This window comes from Lycorma delicatula, chromosome 1, assembly GCF_047948215.1.
Source record: "Lycorma delicatula isolate Av1 chromosome 1, ASM4794821v1, whole genome shotgun sequence".
Taxonomy (NCBI): Eukaryota; Metazoa; Arthropoda; class Insecta; order Hemiptera; family Fulgoridae; genus Lycorma; species Lycorma delicatula.
In genome coordinates, this window is record NC_134455.1 from 208,446,582 (window position 1) to 208,466,887 (window position 20,306).

General features: G+C 30.1%; 1 protein-coding gene across 1 annotated transcript in view; it reads right to left on the minus strand.

Annotated features, from left to right (window-relative positions):
• Nucleotides 1-15,464: 15,464 nt before the first annotated feature.
• Nucleotides 15,465-20,306, minus strand: part of LOC142317749 (neurotrimin-like) — a 447,981-nt gene continuing 443,139 nt past the window's right edge. The window contains exon 6 of the mRNA XM_075354297.1: nucleotides 15,465-15,809. Within this exon, the coding sequence (XP_075210412.1) occupies nucleotides 15,706-15,809 (104 nt within the window). The 3' untranslated portion in view covers nucleotides 15,465-15,705. The remainder of the gene's footprint in view (nucleotides 15,810-20,306) is intronic.

Here is a 20,306-nt window from a genome sequence, read left to right on the forward strand (position 1 = left end):
GGCAGGATAAGCCCATATATTTGCTGCATATCTTAGCAAGAGGATCTCTCTTCTATAATGTAGTGGCATTATTCCGGCTTCAGACATCATACTAGCCGCCGGACTTGTGTTGGGAAAGCGGCTGTTGCATATCTTATTCCGCTATTATGAACTACGTCTAACTTTCTTAAGTGCGACTTTCTAGCGGATGAATATACGATACATCCGTAGTCTAGTTTAGATTGAACCAATGCTTTATACAATCTCAATAATGTCTCTTTGTCTGTGCCCCAATTTAAGTTCGATAAACATTTTATAATGTTTAGGGCTCTTTTGCATCTATCACTCAAGTCCTGTATATGTAATCCCCATGTAAGGGATTTATCCAATTTTAATCCTAAATATCTTACATTGTCTTTATATTGTATTGGATTATCATCAATTGTCAACGCAGGACTTTGATGAGGAATTCTCTTCCTACAAAAGTGTACACAGCACGTTTTTTCTGGTGAGAATTGGAATCCGTTATTCTTTGCAACTTCATTTAGAGCATTGATCGCTCGTTGCAATTTGTACCTCACCATAGCAGTCTTGTTACTGGCATACATAATTGCCAGATCATCAACATAGACGCTTTTGCTGATTTCTACTGGAATGGCTAATATCAATTTATTTACGGCAATGGTAAACAAGGTACCGCTCAACGGCGAACCTTGTGGTATGCCATTTTCCAAATTTCTTACAGATGAATATTCGCTGCTGACTCGTACTTGGAAAGTACGGTCATTCATACAGTTGCTGAGCAGTATAGGCAGATTGCCACGAATGCCCCATTCATGTATCTGGAGCATTATACCATGACGCCAGGTCATATCGAAAGCCTTCTGAAGATCAAAGAAGACTCCGACACAATGTTTCCTTGTAATGAAGCTGTTATATATAACGTCCTCTAAGCTGATCATTTGATCAGTGGTAGAATGGTATTGCCGAAAACCTGCTTGATACGGTGATATCAGGTTTTCATTTTCCAAAACCCAGACGAGTCGATTATTAATCATTTTTTCCAACATTTTCCCCATAGCACACGTCAAAGAAATAGGACGATAGCTATTGGGGTCTGTTAAATTTTTATTTTTCTTTGGTACTGGAACAACATGAGCTTTTTTCCACTGCTGCGGGTACGTTCCATCCCGCCATATTTTATTAAAAATTCTAATAATCTACGCTTTGCAGTGGTATTCAGCTGCCTGATCATATTATAGTGGATTTCATCCGGACCAGCAGCTGTGTTACCTGATTTTTCCAACGCTTTCGCGAGTTCTTCCTTTTTAAAGGGTACATTATATGAGTAATTATACTCAGTTCTGAAGTTTAGTAGACCTTCAAGTTGTTCTTTTTTAGTGCGAAAATCTTCTTCTTAGTTGGCCGTTCTTCTGGCCTTTTCGAAGTGATTGGATAACAGCTCTGCAATTTCATATGGAGTGTCTTTTATTTCATCTTCATCTTGAAGGCTAGTTATGGGAGCGAAATCATTACGCCCACAAATCGCCTTCACTTTCCTCCAAACATCTGATGCAGTAGTAGTTTTGTCAATGGACGACACGTATTGCTGCCAGGATCGTTTTTTCGAGTCTATCATAAGACGTTTTGCATACGCCCTGTATATCTTAAAGGCAACAAGATTTTCTATACTAGGACGCTTCTTAAAGGCGTTATACGCCCTTTTCTTTCTTTTTATAGCTTCACTTATTTCATCGTTCCACCATGGAACGGGTTTTTTCGTAAGTTTCCCAGATGTTTTGGGAATATATCTTGATGCCGACTCAGTTATTGCATTAGTTATAGCGTCGACATCGTCTCCGATAACTCCAGTTGTTTCTGGGAGTATCGTTCTCGCTGTGAAGCTCGTCCAATCTGCCTTATCAAATAACCATCTTTTAGAGATGGGATATGATTTTCTTGAAACATCAGTTACAATTTGCACCGGGAAATGATCGCTTCTATGCAGATCGTCTATGACATGGAAGCTGTACCTCGGTGCTATCGATCCGCTTATAAGTGCAAGATCTATACAGGACGTCGATCCATCTCTGGCATTGAAAAAGGTTCCTGATCCGTCGTTTAAAATAATAAGTTCTGAATTCATCAGGAACCCTTCCAGTTCTCTTCCACGGGGATCTACTCGATCCGATCCCCAAAGGGAATTATGAGCGTTAAAGTCACCCACCAGTAGGACAGGTGGGGGAAGCTCGGAAATTAGTCTTGTTATGTCATCCTTATTCCAATCAAAATTCGGCAAGTATATGCTGCAAACAGTGATCTGAAGCGGACGCTTCATTCTAACGGCGACCGCTTGTAGGTTTGTGTTTAGAACAACCGCTTCGGTGGTAGCTCTAGTCGATGTTAATATAGCTACTCCCCCTCTAACTCTTACATTTGGCGGTTGATCTCGCCGAAATATATCAAATCCTTTTAATTTAAAATTTTCATTTCGGCGGAAATGCGTTTCTTGCAGACATATACAAATCGGATCTACATCATGTACCAAGCGTTGGAGCTCATGGATGTTTGAAAAACATCCATTGATGTTCCATTGTACAATCGACTCGCTAATTTTTTATTAAATTGTTGTCTGGGTTTGCCTTTCGTCCATCCTTTTTTTATCTTCTTCTCCATTATGCGAACGGCATCAAGTTCGCGGAGAACGTCGTTGCCGACGTAGCTTCCGGCCTCCGAATCGGAGACCACCGAAGCCGCCGACGACGACGGGCATGGATCGGCGCCGGTTTCAGGCGCCGATTGAGAGGCGGCAACCTGGCCGCTCCCCAACACGGGGGGCGCACCGGTCACCGCCTGTGGGAGGAGGGACACTCGCCCCCCCTGTGTGATTTTTTGTGGCCTCTGAGGCTTAGAGGCCACTTCAGTTGCAGGAGGCTTGGGAGACTTCATAACAGTCTCTGTAGGTATTATCGTTTTCTTGTCATCAAGAATCTCACTAAGACGGACTTGGCATTCTGCTTTGGCGTCCGTTTTCTTCTGAGCAAGAGTAGCTTTCGCTGTTTTATCTTCGGGAGGAGGATGTACTAATATCTTTGGCTTTATTGGATCTTTAATATTGAAAGATTTCATTTTATTGTCAATAATTCTTTCAATCATGTTAGCCAAGGTCGGAGCAAGTTTACTGATGAGCTGACTTTCATCTACAGCAATTGGAGCAGGAGCAGGAACAGTAGCCGCAGCTTGAGCGTAAGATGTTGTTGCTCTGGGTTTGCGGGCGTTAACAACCTTTTTGACTTCGATGTAGCTGACTTTCTGCAGAGTTTTAACTTCCTGCACAGCTACTTCTTCTTTGTAGACAGGACAATTCCTGGATCTACATGAATGCTGTCCCTTGCAATTGATGCATGTAGGGGGCTCTCCCTCATGCACCTCTTCGCCGCACACGCATATTTGCGTTCTCTCACATTTGATGGCGGTGTGGCCAAAACGTTGGCACTTGAAGCATCGTATTGGTTGCGGGATAAATGCCCGCACATCCAATCGATGTATCCCCGCTCTAATCTTCTCCGGCAAGGTAGACCGGTTAAATGTGAGAACATGAGAGGCTGAAGGTAGGACCTCGCCATTCCTCCTCATGTTCAATCGGCGACACTCTATGACTCCCTGCGTTGACAACTCCTCAACAATTTCTTGCTCCGTGCAATTTAGAAGATCCCGACAGACGACTACACCTCTTGAAGTGTTGAGCGTACCGTGGGGATCGACATGTACAGCCAGTTCTCAAATCTTTTTAAGCCCTAAAATCTTTTGAGACTGGACATCATTTACAGTCTCAACATGAAGTCCCATGAAGGTCTTCCTTATTCTTTTACAGGGCCACCAGCGCATTTGGTTATCTCCCGAGCGATGAGAAAAGGACTCACCTTCGAAAAATTTCCATCCTCCTTGGTAAAAACCAAATATTTAGGTTTCGGTGCATTATTGCTCTTGAAAAAAGCTTTTTGTAAGTTTTTTCTAGCCTCAATCTCTATCCTTTTAGTTTCCGCACTTTTTCTCCGTTTTGCCTCAGGCGAAACGGCTGGTTCTAAACGAGGGTGTTTGCGTGAACCCTCTGCCACGTTTAATTGTTCAGTTTGCATGAACAATAAATCCCTTCTGTAGTAAGGCTAGCCGCCGGGGTACACCCCCACTCCAGGGCTACCAACCCTGGAGGTCCGTTCCGGTACTCCGGTGGAACCGGCATATGTCCTGGCAGAGAGCGGATGCGCAGTCTCTGCACTGACTCCAGGCCCTTACACACCGAGGCTTTCAGGGTTCCCATGCTCCGAACAATATGGGCACCTTAACTACATGCTTGCCATCGCGGGGGGCATGTGGACAACGAAAGGTCTCTGTTACACACGCAAATAACTTCGACCATGGCCGCCACATCGCCAGCTCTAAGTTTGGTATATGTCCACTTCCTAATCCATAAATTGTTCATATCCTGCAGGTAGCCGAAAAATCCAATCCATGAGTGGACCTGAAGGTGGAAACAGGTCAAAAGAAATGCATATCCGAGGAATTTACTCGGAGCCCCGTTAACCAGCTATATGTATTGTACATAAGTACGGCTGTTACCGCCCTGGACGTGGAACGTAGATGTTGTGTTCCGGACGTGGAGATTACCTACCTCAGGGCATTATTATTATTATTATCGTTATTGTATTTATCACCATTGTTATTATTAATTTGTCTTGTTGTAATTATGAACATTTTAAACCAATAAACTGTAATTAAATAAACATTTTAAATTGCTAACCTCTCAATATCCCGATCGAGCAGCGAAACACGCGACAATATATATACTCTAGAAGGTGGTGTCTAACTTTAAAGAAACCGAAATTTGAAATTTTTGAAATTCAGGTAGTTTTATGTTTTATCTTTTAAATGAGAATTATTAACATTTTTTACACAGTCTGTAAGAATTTTGAGGTAACTTTAAAGTTAATAGATTTGATTTTGATATTTTCCTTATAAAATATTTCATGTATTGTAGTCACATAGTTTTTAAGATATTTCCAAAATTTCTTAGTGAACTTTGTCATCAGAAACGAAAGTTGTGAATTTTATTTGAGCAAGAAATGAATTTTTATGTGTTCAATCATTACTCAGATTTTCTAGTAATTTTAAAACTGATAACATGAGATTGTATATTTTTACGTAAATCTAAATTTGAGGAACCCCCTTCTGATTCCAGAAAACTTTTTATTAAAAAAAAAGAAAAAAAAGTCTCTTCTCATAGTGTAATATATCAAATACTATTTCGGTTTTTTAAACAGCACTTTTAAACAACACAGTCGTGTTGTGTAAAAGATCTTATTACAAGACATCAGCCGAGTTGGTTTTTAAGTTACTCATCAGATCCAGAACCATCCAGAACCATAAAAAATACAATCATCTGATAGTTATTAGAAAAAGAGAATTTATTTTTAGATATGTTTCTAATAGTAGGCAAACAAGATTGTTATTAACAAATAACACATTAACACATTCTGTAAACTGAATTATATTTTAAATGATTTTTAGTAATTTTAATAACATACACGTGGATCTTATTTAATAATTTTTATTTCTAAATTTCAGTGTTTACATATTATGCACGAGTTCATGTGCATAAATGTTACAATAACAAAAAATATTTAATGATTAATAAAGAATCATTTTAACATAGATTTTTCATAACATATAAAACATTGGTACCTAATTAAATTTAACTAGGTATTTGATAAACTCTAAAAACATAATTTAAATAATTTTATTAAGGTGGAGCATAATCTGATATAATAATAAAAAATAATAATAGTATTATTTAAACTAACATTTTCACATAAAATTATCTAAACTAGTATTAAAAAAAAACCTATTTTCTTGGAAGGCAATGATAAATAATATGGAAGTACTTATTCTTAGTACATCTTTAACGAAGGAAATTGATTATCTTGTGTATTGTACGGTAATAAAAGAGAAACAGTTTTATAAATTCCTGAAATTTCTGAATATGTACCTTACAGCTGGTTATTTCTAATAAATGTGCTCTAGTCTGAATTAGGCCAGTAGAAGGAAAATCGCATCTCAACACTGGAATGTTTTTCACATAAATTTTATCTGAAAAATTATGTTAAAATTATAATATTATGATCAAAATTATTAATATACTTTTATTGATAGAAATATAATTTAAAATTCAAATTTGTATTTTCTGTTACCAGGTAATTAAGGTATAGAAATGAAAAATGCTATTTTTCAGAAATTCATTTTTGCTGTAAAAATCTTATATGACTAAAGACTAGTACCACAGAAATGTTATAACTGCCACATTCCTAAGAAAAGTATTAAGGTTTAACGTACTGAAAAATTAAGGTTTTAATAGCTTCCAATAGATAGGAGCTGTCGTCACTGAAGTGGTACTGGTTTCTGGTAGTTTGTTGCTGCTGGGTTATACTTTTCTTGCTTATGACTATGAGTTCAGTTACTTTGTAAAAAAAGGAAAGGGAAAGAAAAACCCCAGGTATCGTGTAATTTAACATTAAGTATAAGATTTTAACATTAATTAACCTCTGTTTAAATGCAATATTTAACCTTTTGATATTATATGTTGTATTAAAGCAACTGATAAACCTACAGTAACCAAAGAACTGCCTATTTCTAAATTTGAAAGAGAAGGTGGATGAAAGAGATCCCTGTCATAAACATATTCCTCAAACCAAGTTTACTAATTTTGAGCTTAATGTAGTATCTATATCTTTTTTATAGTAAATAAGACCAATAAAAATAGCTGTACGAGGCAGCAACCTACTCCAGTTTGATGAGATATAAATAACTGACTTATAGGTAATTTTGCTGAACTTGAATTGATTGTCAAAAAATTGTTGTAATAAATTGTTCTGTTTCCAAATATTCAGTGAAAATGATAATTAAATAAAAAATTTTAAACAAACATTAAATTTATCTGTTATTTTATTCTTGGACTTTAGAATATTGATATTTTATAATGTTTTATTGCAAACAACCTAGCATAATTTTTTTATTTGTAAGTTTCATCTCCAAGTACAATTAAATGAATTATGATTTCATATTATTTAAATTAAATAAAACTGTATGCTTTTTTACTGTACTTTGTTATAGTGGTTAGACTTTGGCAATAAGACCTATTGTATATTACAAAAAAAGCTTCCTTATGTTTTTAATTTTATTTTTATCAAAATATTTGAGCTCAGAAAAATGGAATCATCTACATTTCAAACTTTCATCTGAAAAGTAAGATAAACATATGAATTTAATACTTTTGTTTTTAAGATTTTTTATGACACTTCGAATGTTTATTTTCTCAAACAAAAAAAACATATTGAATCTTTTACTTAATTAAATATAAAGTGTAACCATTAAGTTGAAATTATTAAAAATACTTTTCAGATTAATAGTGTGTGTGTGTTTTTTTTCTTATTTATACATAGGAAAATGCAGGCAATTATTTTATAATTTCAATATTATAAATATGTGTGAATGTATATACATATATACTCTTACTGGAATTATATATACACACAATCTTTTTTATAATTTGAAATTGCTCCACAATAGTCCAATTAACTTAATTTATCATTCATATTTATGTCTTTTACACCTTATTAACTGTTTTATTCGATTAATGGAAGTACAGTGTGTATATATATATATATATATATATACATACTCACATACTCATTATATATGATCTTTTTTGATTTCATTGTATAAAAGTCAAGTTTACACAAGAAAAAAAAATTACTGTTGATCTATCGTTGGTTTAATTCATTCAAAAGTTTGCTGCAACAATAATTTATACTGAATTTTAATGAAATTGACTGCAAGTTAAAATAATATTAATTAGAATTCTTCTGGCTTGATGTATTACTAAATATTTTCTTTATAATAAAGCGATATAATATTATCTTTTTTCTGAAATAATATTGATTTCAAATTATCTATGATTATGAAATAATCAAAGTAAAAGATATACTAATAGCAACTTTTTTCTTTGTTACATGATAAATGTCTGGCATTTTCGGTTACACCACTTTTTTTTAGTATTTTAAGTTTACTTTTATACATTTTTAGTATTTAAGTTTTTTTAAAATACCCTATGCAGTATTAATACTGCATACATTTCCACAGAACTTTCTTTGTATTTTGCCCTGCATAGATCTAAAATCTATAACTATGTTAGTATGTCACAGCAAACATTTGGTCAATCATTCTTTTTAATTATTAATATCATAATTGTTTTGCGTCACCTGTACTTATTTGAATGCATATTTGCTCGTAATTAAATTATTGTATTTTATCACAATTTTTTTTCAGACCATTTTATAATATGGAGTAAAAAAAATCTCTAAACATTTAAACAACGTTTAATGATGCATCTGCAATGTCATAAAGCAGAACACAAAAATAAAGTTTATCATTAATTTATTTTATCATTACGATTAATTCTGTGAAATAAATTAATTTTATTAAATGTTATTTTGTAATGCTTATGTAGCTGTATAAAAAGGTTTTTTCTAATTATGTAGTCGATTTAATCTAAGTAACCTTTTAAGTTAATGTATTATTCTCTTATATTTAAAAAAAAATATTTACCTTTATTATAAGAGTTGTATTTACTTTTACAAAATTATAATACGATAAGTAAATTGTAATTCATACTTTCTTTTAAAAGAAAAATACAAGTTAAAAGAAAAATTAAAAAAAATGTTTCTTTTAACTTGCAACTGCAATAAACACCACATTATCTGGAGCTGTTGGTATTTAATGTCTGATAATTACAAATTCAAAATCAGTTAAAAAACAATGCAATTTTTTCATTATAATTATTAAATCTTTTTATTCAGTATAGGTATTTACTTGTTTTTTTGTGAATGTGTGATAAGACCGACTGAATGGAAAAAAGTCCATGAATTACTCAACAATTGTTATGATATTAATTTTTATAGTGCATTAGTATATTCTAATAGACTAAGGAAATCTGTTCATTACAAAAAGTGTTGTGAATGTCTCTATTGAAACAGAAAAAAATGATTTATTTACAATAAAATTTCATTGTTTAACTTAGTTATTCATTTATGATTGTATTTGCTTGATAGATTTTGTATTAGATTAATTTAAAGGAACCCAATGTTTAATAGCAGTTACAGTATTTCAGTACAGCATTACAGTATTCATTTACAGCAATGGATGAAGATATGTAAAAGTAAGGAAATTTAGACTGGATCTGATTTATAGATTACATGTAAATTACTGATGTGACAGGTTATAAAAAGATGCATAACAGGCTAGCCATATATATTTGAAGAAAAAAGACGATCATATCAAAATTCTAAATTTTAAGCTAGTTAGGAATAATGACTGATTCATCTAATATTCTCAGTTGATCTATGTGTTACACCATCCAAAAAGCTACAAGGTAATTTACACTTTATGAGGTATTAAGAGACCTTGCATTACCTTCAGTCAGCTCAGTCTTACGCACAGACAGAACTGCAACAGGACAGAACTCCTATCTCTTTTTAACAAGGGACTACTGTCCTTTTAGCTACTGTATTCTCAGTATAGATTAATGGGGGGTATAGCTTAATTCTCAGTAATAGATAATGGGGAACCCAATAAAGACTCACAGCTCCAAACTAGATACAAAGGATAAAAAAATAGAGTGGATGGTAAGAAAAAATGATATAAAGAAGGAAGATCGCTGCACAAGACAACTTCTTGTAATTACTGCTATCTTGTACAGAACCTTTTAGCAGAACAGGCTAATTTTGACTAGGAGGAATACCATTTAGAACACAAGACAGCATTTAAAAAAAAAACCTATATTAGATCATTTAGGCTTTTAAACCTGCATAAATTTTAATAAATGCAGTTTCATGAACGAAGATATGACATGAGTTTCTTTATAATAAAATTCATGTATATTATTGACATAATACTTTTCCAAATTATAATATATATAATATATAATATAATATAATAATATATATATCTAATTATAATCTGTTTTTTTTTTGTTTCAAATTCTGACTGTGGGAAAGAGGTTCAAGAATATTGTTCTTTTGATTACAACGTAGTCTAACATTTTCAAAAAATGATTAATTTATTACTTTTTTCTGGAATTATTGAGTAAGGTCAGTTTATATATTTGTAAATATATTTTAAAGAATAAATTGCAACGTATATAGTTTTATATCTTCTTCATTTTAAAATAATAGAATAATATATAATAAAACAGCATTGAGCACATAATAAAATAAACTATCCATGACAAGCATGTCACATTAGAATTGTATTCTAAATTGGTATTACTAGAGAACTGCTAATAGTACATTCGTCTTTCTTGGAAATTTATCTTTAATAAATAAATCTACACTGATGTTATTTGTTATCAATTTTCATCATTATTATATTTAGAATATGAAAAAAAGTTGAGCTTCTATTAGGGTAAAATGCAATTATTTGTTTAATGTGTGCGCGCGCGAGTGAGAGTGTGTTTGGATCTGCATGCTTTTATTTAAGTTGTCACTTTATTTTATGGTTTTGTAATCTTTAAAAATATAAAAGGGTATGTAACATCTATGAGAGTATATGTTTTTTTAAACATGTAAACAGTGATTTTCAATATTAATTTAATAAAATAGTTTAACAAATTTTGTAAATCTAAGAGAATCTTGAAGTCAGTAATACGAAACAAGGAAAAACATCTGTTGATAGTGATTTTGTTTAAATTTTTAAAACATCCCAACCTCCAATTTTCTTTTGGAATATGCCATGAAATTTACATACTCGCTTAAATAAAAAAAAATATAAAAATTAAGATTAATTAAAATTTATTTCTGCGGAATTAAATATATTTTATAAGATGGTTTTCCATGATTTAATAAAAAGCAACATTAAAAAAAATATCAGCAACACTACTGCAAAAATAATGTTTTTTATCTTGTTATTTCTTTCAAATAGTTTTTAATAGATAGAGATTTTAATTAGCGTGAAATCTGACAAATATATTATCCAAATACATGTAAAGATTAACATACTTGCACTGATTACTCAGTTCAGTGACTTAATTTATTATGTTAATCATAAAGTCTAGTTGTAAGCATATCCCACCTAACTACTAAAATTACAAAATTAATTACTTAATAATAATTTCTTAAAAATCAATTTGCTCCACCGTTTCATAATTTTTTCAGAAATAATTTATAAAGATAGGCTAATAAAAACATTCATTTTATTACACAAAAATGGAACAAATATCTGATCTTGCATTTGTTTACCATGATCATCTTTAGAAACACTGATAAACTGATGATTTTTGAATCGAGGTTTAATTTTTTATCTGATTTAATTGGTAAGCTCATTAGGGTAAAAGTAAAAACAAAAATTAAAATTAAAATAATTTTGTACAAGAAGAGTACTGTTCGTTAGATGAATAATGCTATTCATAATAATACTATTTATTAATGTAAATAAATGTAAAAATGTTTTATAAATGTAAAAATATTCTCATAAAACTTAACTAATTGTACTGTATCTTACAGTTAGTACAATGTTTACTCGTTTCATTATAATTAACTTAATATGAAAAAAGTAAAAGGTGGTGCTAAAAGTTCTTATAGTCTGTAATGGTTTTCTAAAAAAAAAAAATGTGAGGCATAACTGCTACGTACACAGGTTAACTGTTCAGGAATTCATCTGTCATTCATAGAACTGTCCTCTGGTTATAAAGGATGTATGTGTGTATGCGTTCGCGCGCTTGTGAGTGAGTATATGTGGATGTGTGTGTGCATATATATATATAACATGTGCATGTGTATTTTATCACACGCTGCATGTGGGCATGAGATGATTTGCCAAATGATCTAAGTTTATAATGTATACTCTGCATGGAATTACAAGTATAATACATGATATACTCGTCTATGTATTGATACGACTGTTTAGTATCTATCTGAATGTGCTAGCAAAATCCCTATGAACAGAATACTATTTCATAGTATTCAAAGACAAAATTTAAATAAAACAAAAATGAATTGTATACAGTATTATCGATATAAATTATACTTATTAAAATATTGTGAAGAATAAATATACAGTTTTAAAAGGTAATTTATCAGTGCCAACAAAACAAAGCAAGCTCACATATTTATTACATTTTGTTGAAAATTTCATCTGATTTCAGCCTATTTACAAGGTACAATTTTACAACTGGCAACATTGAAAGCGCTATTTATATAACACAAGATTTCTTCTTTTCTTAAATAACGTAGTTATTTTATTTTGTATAAAACATCTCTGTTTCTCGTATCGTTTAATTAATAAATTAATGAAGGAATGACCAATATATTACAAAATATTTATTTTAATTCATTTATTGAGCGGTCACTTCTAAGTCATTAATAAGTTTTATATGAAATAGTATCAGTTAATGTCCATTTTAATTATAATACAATAATTATTTTAAAAATTTATTTATATACACCGATCAGAACATTACATACATTCCAAAATAAATATTTATTTAAGAAAAATTTACATATAAAGTTATCATTCATAAACGAACAACCTCTCTTGTTATTTTACACAATTCATAAATAATTTATACAACAAAAGGTCAACCAATAAACTGCTAAAATTGTCCGGTTGATCGAATTACTGATCGATCAATCGATCAATCAATAAAGACTGGCTGATTCTAAAATAGATTTTGTTATAAACATAACAGAATTTACAAATGTTATTGATAAGTTATAATTATATATTACATAGATTTTTTTAAATTTATATAATATTATATTTTATATATATATGTATAATAATAATCATAATAATTTTAAAGAATACCATCAATAATAAACTTATTAAATTCATAACATTTATTTATTTTATCATACAACAAGAATTTTCTTAAAATAAAGTCTAAATGAATCATTTGATAATCATAATGCATTATTAATTGTCACAGTCAAAAAATCACTTTTAGTGTCACTAATAAAATGATTTCACACTTTATAAGTGTTAAATGTTTTGTATATATATATATATATATTATGTAATTTTAAATATATAATAAAATGTTAAAATGATAATAAAAATAGGTTTTATACACATATATATTCATTTATATCACACACAATGTAGAAATTATTAATTGTTATTAGTGTGTCCTGGACTATGTATATATATATTTTTTCTCTCACCTCACATATAGAAAAATAATCATATACTTGACCATATATATATTAAAATAAATGAAAGTTAAATTTAAATTTAAAATAAAGTAAGTGAATATCAGTAACATTAATGTAAAATTAATGATAGTTTTAATATAATAAATGAAAAGGTTTGAATAAAATAGTTATTTTATGCTACATAATTTTCATCCCAAATGTGAAAAACTTTCAACAGAGAATAATTAGAAATAATATTAATGAATACTAATTGAATATTATCAATTATTATTTTAAAAAAGCCATATCAAAATTTATGAACCCATTTTTAAAATATATTTGAAACTACATCCCATTTCAATTATATCTCAGCATTTACATACTAGAATATAAATATTGTAGAAAACTAAATTACACTAATAATGTTGATTAATAAATTGATGTGATACAATTAATTCAATAAGAATAGAAGCAGGCAGTTATTTTCTCACAGTAAGCTGCAATTTTTTTCTTCATTCTTTTGTCCTGAAATATCAGTAGAGTACTCATTGTTTAGCCAAAGTGTAGTTTTAGCCTCTTAATTATCTCTTTGTTTCAACAGTCACTGTGAAATCTACCCAAACCCCATCATTTAAAATACATGCACTTTCAATTCTTAATAATCATCGCCATGACGACGACTCATCATTATTATATTAAAAATATTAAATGTACTCTTTAACTTGTTTGGTTAATACCACTACATCAACCACATATAACACATCACAGTTACTATGATACCTAAGTCATCCTTGTTAGGAATATTAAAATTCTGATTTCTAAGAACACTTCTAAACAAGGTAGCACATAATTCTGTACCTAATATTTCCTTCTTTTTGAGATTCTCCAGCCTCCTTAATGTACCAATTTAAGTAGTAACAGCATTCTTGACTTGGTATTTATTGATGCATCACCAACATTTTTCATAATCATTCTCATCACTATTTCATTCATAATTAGAAAACTTACATTCTACTAATACTCAGTTTTTGTAACAAGATGCTTATTGAATGATCGGTCAATTGATCCTTAAAGACTTAATTTTGACAAAACAGTCTACTCCTGGGGTTTTCTAAATTCTGGTTAAGTTCAGAATTTCAGGTTTCCTTTTAAAAAATGCAAAGCAATTAACATACAAGATTTTATGTTTTTAAACTAGTGCTTATTTAATAATGTATAGTTTTTCTTCTTGCACTTTTTCCTCAGTCGTAATGTTTGATCAAAAATGAAATATGAAATCATAATTTTGCACTTGTACTGTCAGATTTTGTAAGTTACAAATTTACAGGTTTTAGTATGATCCATACAAAGTAAATTATACTTACAATATAAAACAGAATTCCTGCTTCAGAATCGGTGTAGGCTCCAACTTAAATCAGTCTCACTTAAAAATTACAGCTATATTCGTTTATTTTAAATACATGATAAATATTCTTTTAGCTTCATTTCCTTTTAAAATTTGGTGTAAATTCAACTAAACATATGTTAAAATATTGATAAATTTACTAAATCAATAGATAGTCAGCAAGTATAAAACCATGCAATTTAAAGATAATTTCGCTAATTTTATGGTTAAATTGAAATGAATATTGAAAGTATTAGTTAGAAAAAAAAAAAAAAAAAAACAATAACATACAACTTTTTTCTCAGATATGGTTTTTTTTACATATTTATTTGAAGGTGTGATAATGTGTATTCGTATTTATAGGCAGCATGTATAAACCAAGAATTAACAGTGTAAAATTTTAGAATTTGTAGCGGTATCTTCAATTTCACACTAATCCACAATTTATCAGAAAAAGACCAAAAATGTTCAATTATATGAACATTTTTTTTTCTAATTACCTAATAATTTAAAGCAGCCCATATTTATGAATCTTGATTCAACTTTTTATCATTTTATGCATATATTTATATAAAAAAAAGCAATATAAATTTTAAAAATGATTTGAAGTTATGGTAAAACTTGAGATAATTATAACTTTATTCATATAAATTAAGTTTTATCAGAAGTTCAAATTATCTTACTACTTTCGGTCATAGTACATATTTTTTTTATTCATGTTGTCCTCTGAAAAAATGCAATATTAAAGTAGAAAACAAAATTCAACATAGAATTAATAGTAAATTTTTTTTAATAAAAAACTAAAATTATTAAACGTATGTTCTCGTGGCATAGTTTACGCTAAGAAAATATAACAAAGATACAAAATTTACTACATTTGGAATGAAATTTATGTTTATGTTTTTATACTTTTTACAAAGGATTTAAATAAGGCCTTACAGTAAGAGGACAAATAACCGCACATAAAATGTGTCCGTGTTGTCCACAGGGGTTGATTTCATCTTGGTGATGCTGATGAAGAAATAATACAATGAAGATGATTATAACTATGTTCATAATGATGAAAACAGCAACATCCGCAATGATCTAGAAGCGAGGCTGTTATGGGCACAGCAACAACAGCGATAAACAGAATAGAAGACAATGAGCATGCGAGGATCGATGATGTGCCTGGCCTCCGTGCTGCATAGCTGCTGGGAATTCTCCTGTAAAAAAATAACTCTTTGTCATGTTATAATTTCATAAAATCTGATACAGATAAAACACAGTTAAATCAACATTTTAATTATTAATATCGTTTGAATTATTTGGAGTTTAATTCACTAATTCTTGTCGGATTCTTAATGAATTAACTACTACATAGTCCTCAACCAAAACATTATTTATTTCAATATTATATTGCACTTAATTTAACTGAACTCAAATTATATTCAATGTTTTCATAAGGCTGTAATACAGTAACCCGCTGCGACGTTTCTTCTAATGGAAGACATCTTCTGTTCTTGTTACGCTCTTGACTAAAGGAGGTCCTTTTTGCCTAATGACTAAAATGTTTGTGTAGTAGATATAAACATGTTTATTGTATATGTATTTATTTGGGATCAGTCACCAGCTACACTATTCGTTACCTTTAAATTATAGGACACACTCAGTGCCCATCAAAATTTAAGATAATTAACATTCTAAAATTTCTGCTTTTATAGAAAAGAAAATAATTTCAATACATTAACGTGTTTTTGTGCGATTGCTTCTTATTTCGTTCAGATATAAGACTGGAAACATATTTAAAAAAATTATTATAGTCTATTTTTTAGCAAAGAGGACGGTCATCGTATGAAATTAGAAAATTTAGTAAACGTGATAGAAAAGTCGGTACTCGAAAAAAACTTTTCAACTGTATTTTCTGTGAAAAAATTTAATTTGAGCGATTTATTTCTAGTAAGAATGAAATAAACAGCTCAAACAAAAGTAGTAGTCAGCATGTTTGCATCCACTTTATGCGATAATTACTTTCTTCATTTTTAGATAAAAATACGTAGATTTCTTTAATTCACCACATAAGCTCAAAAGCTACGAGCGGGAATGTGATTCGGAAGTTTACAACGTGTGAAGGATGCCATGTTTCTCCGGAATTCAAACCCAGAATCTCCAGATGAAAGGTCGGGATGTTATCAGTTCTCCACGGAAGTCGGAGGTCTTAATGCTGCAATCATTTTAAAAATACTACTTTTTAATAATAATAATAATAAAAAAGAAATTAATACAGTAGTTAGAACGCACTTATTTTTTATCTGAGCTGTCCGAATTAAATAATTAAGTTACGGAATAGTGTAAACATTACGCCAGTAGTATTACACTATAGCGATACGCAAACTATTAATTGCAATTGGAAAAATATGAGAATTTTTGAAGTAATTTTCTCATTTTAATTAATATATCTAATAAGTATTCAAATCAGTTAAACAGCATTTATCTCTATTTTGTCATGCAATTTTATTATTATTTTTTAAACCATTGCCAGTAGTGATTATTAACATCATTATTGAAGTAACATATTATTAAAAGAAGTCTAAAATTTCCTTGATTCTAAACAAGATGGTGAATAGTGTTCAGAGAACCATTTTACATTGCGACTGCTCACTTTATGTAATCTAATATATTGAACCATGAAATATCGGAACTTTTACAACTCGGTATGTCATCATAGAGGTACATAAAATATTTACTGAATAAAAAAAAATTATTATTGCTTAAAACAGAATAACACTGTAAAAATAAAAATTTGTTACGAAACTCTTACCGGTCCGATTTTATTTATTAAAGAACGAATAATCATAAGAATTGTATTATTTCTGTAAATGTTGTATGTATTACATATAAATGAAATCCGGCCGGTAAGAATTTTGTAACAAATTTTTATTTTTTTTGTTTATTATATGGAATGCTTAAACGTTGTTTATTATCTATTATTGCATATCTATTGTCTATTACTTATATTTAAAATGTATATTTTATAAAGAAAATTCTAAAGTAATAACAGATTTTGATAATAAAAATGTAGTGTCTTACCTTTTTTTATATCAGTATAGTTTTGTTAAAAAATGTTTTTTTAATATTACAGAAATTTTTGCTTTTTGAGTGCAAGAAATGATATCTGCGGGACTGTACTTACCGTACGGCTTACAATTTCATTGTAACTTTTTTTTTGGATATGGTTGCGTTTTGTTAGTTTATTCTTTTACTATTTTTTTTTTAATGAATTACTGATTGTTATCTTATGGATTTATTATTAAAATTTATAGTCTTAGAACAAATTGAATTTCACAGCCAATTGTTTTGTTAATAGTCATATCATTTACTTCATACCATATCTTTCCTTTTTTAATAAAACTAGAATAATGACCTTTTAGAATCAAAAATCCATGATGTAATATTGCACTTATTACTTTGTAAATGTAACCCTCAATTTTTATCGTTAAATTCGATTTTATCAACCGAATTTATTTCTGTTTTATTTATTCCTTTTTTTATTAAAGAGTAGTATAATCTCTTCTACAATCTCAAGTGATGGGAATTAAAAAAAAATGTTTCATCTTCAGTACTTTCATTTACATAACAGCATTTACTATTAAAACAAGCTGTAGTATATTTTCTTTTAAATTTTGTATTTAAAGTACATTGTCAACGTGCTCCAATCAAACATACAAGTCGGAAACTAAAAACAAGTGAAGAAAAATTAAGTTCTTAACGTTTTCATTTTCTTGCAAGAAAAAAATCGATAAAATTACATAAGAGCACATTATAATTTCTATATTAACTGTACGTAAAATCAGAAATGAGTTGATAGAGAGTAGAAAATTAACCAACTCGGGCAAAAAAGTAAATGAAATATAACGTTTTAAAGGATTGTGATATATTTTCTAAAGAGAAAATCCGACTAAAGGTAAATAATTTCCTCCCTCCCATATGAACTATTTACTTATAAATAGAATATTACTTTGAATAAATTGTTGTTAGTACTTGACAGAGAAAACGATTATCTAGATGTGCATAATATTAAAAATGTACTGTAACAAGACCGGTGTAGCGGACCTGAGTAACGGATTCCTGCCAATTAAGAAGAAAGTAGTAGAAAATATAATAATGTGAGGATCCAGAAAGGGGCTAAAAGAAACCCTTTTAGTAAAGGTAACAGGTCTGTTTAACAATCGTCTTTTGTAATACTGCTCACTGACACAATAAACACTTGTCGCTTTCTGTGACGAGAGTTACCGGACCAAGGTTTGGAATACATGGAAACGAAAGGGCTCGGTCTATCGTTATCACGATTCGAGTTGGGTCTTGTCAGGCAGGTAAAGAAGGTGAGAGTATAAATACTTCGGGGAAGACCAGTTAAAAATCAATTTCGCGAGAAGGGTCTGCGAGATGTGAGTTTTCGAGCTCAGAGTCTGCAGATGTGACTCTGCGAGATAATGTCTGCGATCTCAGTTCTGCGAATCAGTCCGCGAGACGTCAGTCAACGAGAGTATTCAGTGAAGGAGAGAATTTTAAATTGTAGTAAGTCGGCGCAACTAAGGTAAAGTCAGAAGTAATGGTTCGGTGAGTTACTGTAATACTATAGGTGAAAGATATAATGTACTAAATTTCATTCGTAAACTGTTAGGGTAGTTTCAATTGTAAACAGCTAAGGTTATTGCAGTAAAAGAACTTTATACTTGTCTTATTGTACTATTGTTGTTAATACAAGACTAGTGGTTAAAAGTGTTAAGACTAGCGGCCATGCAATGTCTTTTGTCAATGGGGCTGAATTCTGGTTTTCATTATTTATCTATTTGCGAATAAATCCTGAATATTACTTTAAATTCTGTTTTGTGTGTAATCTCTGTTTATCATTATTATTGAAATTTATGATTGTTATTATTGTTTAATATTGCCATTATTGTTATTATTATAAATATTATTGTGCGATGTATTTTTATTGTCTGTCATTATTATTACTATTATTCTGATTATTATTGTGGTTGTGATTACGATACGTTTTTTATTTATTTGTTTTGTGACTGTCGTTTACTATTATTATTACTATTGTCATCATTATTGATTTGTCTTGTTTTACTTATGTTTTTAAACCAATAAATTGAAATTATATAAAAATTTTCAATTGTCAATCTCTCAATATCCTGATTGAGCCGCGAACACGGGACAGTATGTTTTACAAATTTAGTATCATTAGGTTTTCAATTTTTGTCCAGAAATCGAAAATGTATGGTTACTGACAAAAAAAAGAAAAAAAAACATTTTTAACGAAGAGAGATTTTGAGGACAATTGCTAGTAAGAAATAAATAAGAAGGACTAAAAACATTTTATCAGGATGAAATATCGGTTAATGAAAGCGAAACCAGTGTAAAAACTTGGTGTAATATATTGAATTCAACCAAGCAGACACTCTTAAACAGATCACTGGATTAAAATCTTATTACTACTGGAGCACCCGGGTGATCTTTGTACACAATGGAAATGATGATATGCTTCTACATTTTGAAGCAAAGAAAACTTTCGATAACTTATCGTAAAAAGATAAATAACGTGCTATCCAAAATAGTTTCAAAAAGTAACTCAACTGTTGTCAAAACAAAATCTATCAGTTGCAGATAGTGCATTATATCACAGTGACCAAATAGAGCGTATTCCAAGTATATCT